Below are 9,967 nucleotides of genomic sequence, written 5' to 3' on the forward strand. Positions count from 1 at the left end.
GTTATATCATTAGTCTAAGTAAAGTTTTAGTTCGATTTCTATGCATTAAAAAGCGATATTTCAAATGCAAATTTCAAGGTTTGGTTTTTGAGACCTACTATAATAAGATAAAGTGGATGATAACATCCCATATGTCCTTGTCAGCAATAATATGATATCAAAACAGAGCACAGTGACTATTTTAAGAATGTGAAAACAAGATACCCTGTATTAAGCCACGTCGAGATTTCACTGAATAAAAGCAAGGTCAACGCTCATTGTGACTTGAGTTTCAAGAACTCAGGGTCAATAGTAATTGTGTTATGACACCTCCAATTTTGTCCATGTTTTGTTTTCGTCCTAAAGGGTACTAAAGTGTAGCATGGACTACGAAAGACCGAACGTAGAAACCATCAAGTGCGTTGTTGTTGGAGACAATGCTGTGGGGAAAACGCGTCTTATTTGTGCAAGGGCGTGTAACACCACTTTGACCCAGTACCAGTTACTTGCCACCCACGTGCCAACTGTCTGGGCCATCGATCAGTACAGAGTATGTCAGGAGGTAAATCATCACTCAGTGTTATTATTTTTTATAAAGCCATCTGTCTGACAATGTTTTAGTGTGTTACCCTTTATTTGACTGGCAACAAAAATTTTTGTAATCTCTGTGCTCGCTCTACCCTGGGCGCCGTCTCTTCTGAAGGCCGTCCAGAATAGAAAACAGTCCTCTCACTGTATTTTTTTTTCTTATATCATTTGATGTGCTTTTTTTTTCCTTATGTCATTTACAGTGAGGATGCCCTGACCTGTGGTAATGGAACTTTTTTTTTGTTTGTTTTACTTAACGTGTTACAGGTCCTAGAGCGCTCCAGAGATGTTGTGGATGATGTCAGTGTTTCCCTCAGGCTGTGGGATACCTTTGGGGACCACCACAAAGACAGACGCTTCGCCTATGGAAGGTAAGCCAGAGCACTTTTGTTGCTCAGCGCTCAGGGTTCGATCCTGACTTAAATCTAAAATGCAGTCTATTTGTCAAAGTGCATTAAATTCAGTTGTTTAGAATTATAATGCTGGATATACTGAAAAATTGAAGAGAAAGTGCCGTGCCCTCAGCTGGGAAAGTGCTTCTCTATGAGAGCTGCATATTGGAAGTTAATTAAGATATGGTCCAAATCTGGGAAAGTAAGCTCAATTATTGATTGTTCCTGTTCATGAATATCATGCTTTTGTTGAATGGAGAGTATGAGAGCATCCTGCAATCACTTCCTTTCAGGATTTTTCACTGATGTCTCACACAAAGCCTATTTGCTACATAATATGCACTGAACAAGAAAACTGAACACTATTATGTTGATTCATTTCAACTTTCACAACACTCATTTAACTGTGGTTTTTCTATCTATCACAGTTTTTCATAACTCACCATGATTTGTTTTTTTTTCCATACATTTTTCAAACAGGATACTCATCTTGAATCATTTTGTTATGAGCTCATAGTCAAGAGAATGTATGGCCCCTCCATAACCTTCTCTTATATTGAAATAATTTCTCCTTATGGATGGAAGGTACAATTTATCTCATGTTATTATGTTGGTGGGCTTTAATACAAAGCAAATCCTGTAGTCATGTGACTGCTTATGTGGTAAGGTGATGTAATCTTGTATGCTAGCAATGCTTTGCTTTACAGGGCCTCTTCTGAAATATTAACAATCCACAAAGTTTCCCAAAAAGGTTGCCTTTTATCTTGATAGATATCTTTAATATAGAATTCGCGTTTGACATGCACAAGAATATATATCACTTTTGGTTGCATTATGAAAGAGCTGCATCTTTGCCAGCTGCTCTTAAAGTGTCTAAATGTTGTCATGGGAAAATAGGGGATCCTGAAAAGATTGCTGTTCTGCATTGATTCTGAGTGTCTCTCAAAAGACACAGACAGATCGTGCTGACAGATTGTGTTTGACCTATCTGAGGACATTTTAACCATCCTTCCCATATGACAGTAGGGAGGGAGACTTAACTTAAGAAGCGCTGTAGCAGCAGTGCTCTAGCACTCGCGCTGGATGTCTCTCTTTGTAACCTGAAAGTAATTAGGGACCATTTCCCTCTTGATTTAGTGCAGTGATCAGCTACAATGCACGGCAGCCTATTTCAAATGGACACGGCTGAATTCCTGCCCGGACGGCGCTCCGTACTCTCTATCCCATCCTTGAGCCGGTCACCCTTTTTACAGAATTACATTTTCCATTTTTTTTTTGGTGGATGATATCTCCCCCTTTGTGCTTTATTGCATCCTAAAGATAAAACAAAAGCTGTGGAGCGTCATGTTGTAAAGTGAAGACCAGACGAGTCAGATATGTGGCCCGCCTTGCGTCCGCCACCGGGTCTCTAGCCCGAAATAGCGAATTCTGCGTCTCACATCTGCGTTGGACAGACGATATGTCTGCTGTTTGTGTGCCTACAACCTCAGAGTAAACATGTGCTTCTCTGTCTAGATGGCATACCACCCTTCTCAGACCCCCCCCCCCCCCACCCCTTTTATCTGTCTGTCTCTCTCAGAGAGCTGAAAGCGAGGGCGTGTCCTTCTTGATGAATGCTGTCTGGGACGGAGTACGGCTAAATAAGTGATGAGTAAGGAGAAACAGCCGAGCAAATGAGGTGTCATAAATCCAGCTGGTTGTCCTAGACAACAGGCACTGCTGCATTTGAGATATAGATCTACATGACTTTAGGACGTACTGCCTCTCTGTTATATGTAGTTCCACCAAAGAGCGTAGAACGCTTCACAAATCTGTGGCTGTGTATGGACTTACTTTTTTCTTTCTTCTTCTTCTTTTTTTTTTACTTAATTTACTGTTTATTCCTGAGCTGTGATAATATGTGTCATTTAGGAGATTTAGATTCTTAATAGTCTCTTCTAGTCTCCAAATAATGCCTCGCTTATTCATTGTTTACGCTTAGTCTTCAGTATGTAAAGGTTCCATTGATTAGTGCATTGATTGTAGTGGCTGTCTTCACCTTTAACACAGGTATTCTTAAACACCTGATATAGCCTATTGATGGGACTGGTGGCTGCTTTTGCGGTTGTGCTGACAGGCTATCATTTATTGAGTTCATGTGGGGATGTTGGCAAAAGTGAAGGAATGAGAATGGGGGAATGGATGCAGACCGCCGCAAGGCTTCAGTTCCTAAATGTTTAACCAGCTGCACATTGATTCTGGCCTTGGATCAAGGCCTGAGCTACAGTGGTTGCTTTCCACTCTTCGGCCCGATGAAGCCTGCTTTCAGGAAGCCATTGACATCTGGTGGAGATCAGCACTTACTCAGCTTTGCTGTGTCATGTCAAAATGACATATCGGTTGTGTCAAGAAATCCTTGCCTTCGTCTGTGGTAAAATGTGCATGATGTGAGGTTCAGGGTTTTGATTCTGCTTAACAACCTTGTTGTGCAGTGATACATGACGAGATGATGATGTTAAATCTGTGTTCAGACCAGAAAACATTTCCCTGAAGTATACTGATGCATTTCTTTCCCCTATTTTAAAAAAAAATTGTTTGAAAAGGCAAAATGTTAGTGTTGTTATGTGCCTGTTTTTGTTTATAGGGTTCCTATGATCTTTATGCAAGCCTGAGAAACATATGAGAGATGCTGTAAGTCTTCAAGTCCAGTAGCCTCCTCATAATTATGCATTTCCAGTCTGACTGCCAATGAATTCCAGTACTGTGTGGTGTGGTAGCTCAGTCCGTTGCTTGCCTTGTCAGCCAGTGGTGCACGAATCCTTCTGTGGGGATAACAATTGAGTGACCATACATTACTCACTTTCTTTTGTGGTGACCAGTGTTGCCCTCAGGATAGTGTACTAACCTCACACTTAGAAGATATGCCAGCAGTCTGTCAGTATGTCTGCATGTTATTTTTTTTTTGTTTGTTTGTTTGTTTTGTTTTGGTTTTAATTTTTACTTTTCTTTGCCATTAATGTGTTGGCCTTCACAGAGGCAGCCTGAAAAAGTATTGCCAAAGACATATATTGCTATGAGCATCAGACCTCTAGGAAGGCGTGTGTAAACCAAAGGCAATCTTTTCACAACCCTTCAGGAAGTCAATGTAACAGCCTGCTGAGGCTGGCATTGAGTCTTTGGAACCTTCCTTTGCATGTCCACCAACCACTACAAGGACTGTAGTGTTGCTACGGATACCGCTTGGCTCCTGTCATGTACAACACTGCTCAACATTCCCGTTAGCATGCTGTGTACAGTGCTGTCTCGTCCCGTGTTATTTCAGCAATAGTCTGTGATCAGCAACCGACCTTTTGAATATTTTCATGTTTCAAGGTCTGACGTGGTGGTTCTTTGCTTCTCCATCGCCAACCCCAACTCCCTCCATCACGTCAAAACCATGTGGTACTTGGAGATCAAGCACTTCTGTCCTCGCACACCTGTTATTTTAGTGGGATGCCAGCTGGATCTACGCTACGCAGACTTGGAGGCTGTCAATCGAGCCAGACGGCCATTAGCAAGGTACTAATTCGTCTGTGTCTAGGCAATACTAACAACAATACCCTCTTTCAACCCCTGCCTGTTAACTTTATCAGTTATTTCTCCTCATACATCCCCAAATGTATGGTTTATGCAAACCGTGGTTTATGCAAAGCCAAATATATTGGTTGTATTTGGCAGAGGTGCAATGACAAGGTAAATGTTTAAATGATTTCTTGCAAACAGGCCTATAAAGCCTGGAGACATTCTGCCGCCAGAGAGTGGAAGGGAGGTGGCTAAGGAGCTTGGCATTCCTTATTACGAGACGAGCGTCTTTGACCAGTTTGGGATCAAGGACATCTTTGACAATGCGATCCGAGCTGCTCTGATCTCTAGACGACACCTTCAGTTCTGGAAGTCTCATTTGAGGAAGGTTCAGAAACCTTTGCTACAGGCTCCTTTCCTGCCCCCAAAAGCCCCTCCGCCACTCATTAAGATCCCAGAGTGTCCACTGAACAACCGGGATGGCCCTAGACAGCTGCTGGAGAGTCCGCTGTGTGCTGACGTCATGTTCATCCTGCAGGATCACATCCGCCTGTTTGCCCACAAGATCTACCTGTCTACCTCGTCCTCCAAGTTCTATGACCTATTCCAGATGGATTTTTCTGACGAATCCCAGTGTTTGGTGGTGACAGAGAGTCACAGACGGGATCACCTCATGAGGACCCTGAGCCTGGACACAGAGGAGGATGTGGCTGTTCTACCGAACCTCTCGCCCTGTTCACTCCGTGCTTCCAAGAGCGACGGCACACTGAAGATGATGAGTTTCAGCGGGAAGCACCGTCGCACTAAGCTGTCCCTGGCCTCCTGGAGTAAGGCATTCTACAGCATCCACAAGGAGAATGTGATCAACCCTGTGACTGGCATGCCATCCCCCATGACTGTGGTAAAGATGGATCATTCCATTCAACTGGGGCCCTTCAGCGCAGTCCTTCGTTTCCTTTACACGGGCGAGCTGGATGAGAAGGAGAAGGACTTAATGAAAATTGCTCAAATTGCTGAGATCCTGGAAGTGTTTGACCTGAGAATGATGGTGGAGAACATTATGAACAAAGAGGGCTTCATGAATCAGGAAATTACAAAAGCGTTCCACGTGAGAAAAGCCAATAGGATAAAGGAGTGTCTTGCCAAGAACAAATTTACAGGTAAAAGTCAAAAACACAACCCAGATGTGTCTGTTTTCCATTACATTGAATGAGAGATAAACGCAATTCCAAGTAATTGACGCGTCTGTTTTAACATCTGTTACTCTGTAATGCACACTGCTGCTAGTTGATTTGGGATAATGGTGTTTTTTATTTAATATGATGAAAATGATGCTGGTGGTTGTCATTGCTGGTGTAAGGGCAGTTATTTAACGTTGTTTGACATCTCTGAAAGATGTTATATTCAGGTTGGATGATGGTACCATCCATGCCCATAAGCCTTTGCTGATCTCCAGTTGTGACTGGATGGCTGCTTTGTTTGGAGGTTCTTTCATGGAGAGTGCAAACAACGAGGTAAGTCTAGACGCACTGGTAATGAGGTTCAGATAGAAATGGACAAGTTTATGGGGGATTTTATTACCTTCTGAAGCAGTAATGTTGAAATTCTGCCAGTCTGAAAGCAGATGGTGCAAGGGCACATAGGTCAAATACACAGACTCTCAGACTCACACACACGCACACACACACACACACACAAACACACACACACACACATATCCACACACAAACTGATGCACACAGAAACCGCAGAAACCTATACAAAAACATTCGTCATTTGGTTGCATGCTGCCAAACTGCTTTACACCTTTGCAATAATGATTAAAAATAATCTAATCCTGGCTCATCAGACAAGCCACTGCAGAACTGTTTTTGAGAATGACGTCTGAGAATAATTTGTCGTTTAATAAAAGTGTTGTGCTATCAGTGTATAGAGTTAAAGTGTGCTTAGTCTCCATTACACCTTTAGAAGACAGTACATTTTGAAAAATTATTATTGTCAAAGTGCTTTCATTAATAAAGCTCTAATCATCATGTTATGTCTAAACTTGACCACAAAATTCAATTGCATTCAAATTTTTGGATTCATTAACTCTGAAGATGTGCTTTCACAGAATTGAATTGAGAAAAATGAATCTTCCTGTATGGGATATAGTGTATTGGTAATATAATTTTAGACTGCTCTGAGCCCAAACTTTGGGCCACCGACGCATGCTTGGTACTCCAAAGCATTGTTCATAATTTAATGCTCTTGTGGAATTCAAGCAGAGGACACAGAAAGATTTATCACAATAATGAGAAAAAGTAGGTTTCATAGGGAGATTTTTCAGTGATTCTTTTTTGGCAGCTTTCAAAAAGACAACAAGACAGTGACAGCCAGTGCACTTTACATCACTCAGTCCTTTGTCAGTCTGATATTTCATTCCAGTATAGCAGTTGGGATGGTTTAATTTTAGGATTTGCGGCGTCCTACTTTTGCCATAAGTATAGAGCACACGTCTGCAGCAGAGACACCAAATTCGACTCATTCTATGGTTTTCCCTCTCCGTCCTTTGATTTATTTATTCTGTCTACACAGCGCTGTCTGCAGAGTTTGTCCTTGAAGCATATTATGTAATGAGTTACCTACCTTTTTCTCCACGCTTTGGTCATGTTGGACGCAGGTCAGACTGCTATCGATTCCACAGGGATTAGAATGCCTCAGAAGCACTGGCTTTAGTTTAGAGGTCAGCAGGGGAGAGACAGACAGAGACATCAAAAGACTGACATTCACTTGACTGACGGTTGCAATCATTCTTCCAAGACTGGGCATCAATTGCTTTATGATGAAATAGCTTTGTAACACACAAATTTTTCAAAATTTTCTTTAACTAAAGACATTTTTTTTTAGCTAAAAAAAAAAAGTGTGGAAAAACTGCCATTACCTTATCAGTGAGTCAGTATTTGTCACTTTTGTTTGGAAAAATGGATTAAATATATCAGCCTCTTGTTTACTTTGACTCAGTCAAATCAATGATTCAGTGGAACTGTAATCCCACACCTTGTTTTGTTTTTAGTTCCTAAAACCCAGCAGGCGTCTTTAGAACAGAAAAACCCATAAGCTTCCTCAGTTATTAATACCATGGATATGACATTTTAGCAAAAAAGCCTTGGTATGATGCCTCCTGGAAGCAAAGACTGTGTGTATAGACAGTGGGAGACTGTGATCTGGCAGTGATGGATGAAATGAATCTCCTGTGTGTGTGTGTGTGTGTGTGGGTGGGCGCGTGCCAGGTCTCCTTCCCCAACACCAGCAAGGTTTGCATGCAGGCTGTGCTGGAGTACCTCTACACCAGTCAGCTCTCACCCATGGCTGACCTGGATCCAATGGAGTTAATCGCCCTGGCAAACAGATTGTGCCTTCCTCGTCTTATAGCTCTGACAGGTGAGCTCTCCATCAGCTTGACGTTCCCAAAGCGGTGACACACTGGGTCCGGAGGCAAAACCTTTTTATAGCAACACACTCCCTGAAAACAGGCCAGAGATAGCTTGGCTATTGCAAACTCATATCAGACAGGCGCTAGCTCCTTTCTTTAATGTTGCTAAGCAACAAGAGACGTCATGTTTCAGAAAAAAAAAAAGAAAGAAAAAAGAAAAAGAATAGTGACTTAACAGAGCCTCTTAGAGTGCAGACCACAGTCTGTCTTGTTAGTGTCATCAAATGTTCACACAGGATAATAACAGTAACAAAAGCCTGGCTTTGCCTCATTTGTCCATGTGTCATTCTGATAGCAGGCTCTACGCTTAAAATACTCAAACAATTTTACCTGGGTTATCAACACTCATATTTATAGCTCCTTTTTTTAGAGTACCAGGTTTATAATGACTTGCCTGGAATGACTTAATGTCAGATGATGTTGATGTAAGTTCTTTTCACTCACAGGCTCATGCTATTTTGATTCATTTGTGCTTTTTTAAAATAGATTTTTTTGCCTCTGCTGCTGTTTTTACAGAGCAGTATGCTGTGAATGAGTTGGTAAAAGCCTCTAAAGAAGGACAAGACATAGATGGAGAGGTTCTCACTTACTTGGAACTTGCTCAGGTGGGACTATAACAATGTCATTAGAATGTCATATATATATTTATATATATATATATTATAGGGATTGGATTTAACTTTCTCTGTTTGCTTGTTTTATTGCAGTTCCATAATGCTAATCAGCTTGCTGCCTGGTGCTTACACCACATCTGCACTCATTACAACAGTATATGTGCCAATTATCGCAAAGAAATCAAATCCAAGTCACCAGGTACACACTCTATAAAAGACAAGGAGTAATTATAGCGTAATGTGTCAGACTGGAAAAGCATCGGTGTGTATCGGTAATTACTGTTTCCTCTTAATGTACCTCATGGCATCTGAGCTGTTGACTGATGTTGTATGTATCTTTTGAAATACGAGCAGAAAACCAGGAATACTTTGAGAAGCATCGCTGGCCTCCGGTGTGGTACCTTAAAGAGGAGGATCACTACCAGCGAGTGAAGAAGGAGAGAGAGAAGGAGGACGTGGTTCTGAATAAGCACCACTCTCGTCGCCGTTGGTGTTTTTGGAGCAGCTCTCCAGCCGTGGCTTGAGTGAACCCTTTCCCGCTGAGCACCTCTGACCTTTCACTAATGTTAGTATTTCCTGTCTTAACTTTCAGAAGGTGTCTATAATGTCCTGCTGTCGGTTTTTATCCCTTTTAAAATGTAACCGGGTCAAGCTGACCAAATGTCCTAATGTTTTGAAGCACAATCTGTATGTCCAAATAACACACGTCAACAAATTGTATTTAACACGATGCTTTTAGCCACACCTTGGCTGCAAATAACAGTAGCTAGAGTTTAGAAGTATTCTTTGAGAGTAGTGTTCTGTTTTTAAACTGCTGTTCTGACGTGTTTGCCCCATAACGAGATCCATTCTGTGCTGAGCAAACATGTGGAAACAGTAGTTGAAAACTATTTACTTGACAGTGTATAAAAACTATATCTCTTCAGTGGCTTTATTTTTTTATTTCAACTTTTCAGTGAAGTCATTCACATGCTAAATGCCTATTATGCCACTTAAGAGGATAATCTCCGTATATCTGTATCTAATCAAGTCTTTAGGGCACTTTTAGAAGTCATGATTCAGATGAGTCTGTCTTTAGAAACCTACCTTCATTAAAATGGCATTTTAACACTTGAAACTGCAAACATTAAGCAAGTTAGGACCATGATGAGGTGTGTTCTGGCTATGAATTAATAATCTAATGGATGGAACTGGCATAATGAGGTTGTTAAAGTTTTAAGCGGTGACTTAACTACCAGCCTGTTGTACTTTATCCATCAGGTACACAAATGCAATAATTACACAGACCCAGTCTATAGGCCGACAGTGGGAAACAACCATCTCAGTGCCACTGAATAACAAAACTCACCTCTAGCTGGTCATTTACTAGTCTATCTGCA

At 41.4% G+C, this 9,967-nt stretch overlaps 1 protein-coding gene across 1 annotated transcript; it reads left to right on the top strand.

Annotated features, from left to right (window-relative positions):
- Positions 1–433: 433 nt before the first annotated feature.
- On the top strand, positions 434–9,254 carry rhobtb1 (Rho related BTB domain containing 1). The gene is made up of 9 exons (XM_030773889.1): positions 434–541; positions 835–938; positions 4,311–4,496; positions 4,701–5,659; positions 5,895–6,013; positions 7,772–7,922; positions 8,491–8,579; positions 8,682–8,787; positions 8,943–9,254. The coding sequence occupies exons 3-9, from the start codon at positions 4,375–4,377 to the stop codon at positions 9,110–9,112; spliced, it is 1,716 nt and encodes a 571-aa protein (XP_030629749.1). The 5' UTR covers positions 434–541; positions 835–938; positions 4,311–4,374; the 3' UTR covers positions 9,113–9,254.
- The last annotated feature ends 713 nt before the right edge of the window (positions 9,255–9,967 follow it).

The sequence above is a fragment of the Chanos chanos genome, chromosome 5 (genome assembly GCF_902362185.1).
Source record: "Chanos chanos chromosome 5, fChaCha1.1, whole genome shotgun sequence".
Lineage (NCBI taxonomy): Eukaryota > Metazoa > Chordata > Actinopteri > Gonorynchiformes > Chanidae > Chanos > Chanos chanos.

What these genes read in the sequence shown, in the direction of transcription:
- rhobtb1 (XM_030773889.1), top strand. Translation starts at nt 4,375, where the DNA reads ATGTGGTACTTGGAGATCAAGCACTTCTGTCCTCGCACACCTGTTATT. An exon ending in TGCCAAGAACAAATTTACAG is followed by an intron (nt 5,660 to 5,894) that starts GTAAAAGTCAAA and finishes CATCTCTGAAAG; the next exon opens with ATGTTATATTCAGGTTGGAT. An exon ending in AATCAAATCCAAGTCACCAG is followed by an intron (nt 8,788 to 8,942) that starts GTACACACTCTA and finishes AAATACGAGCAG; the next exon opens with AAAACCAGGAATACTTTGAG.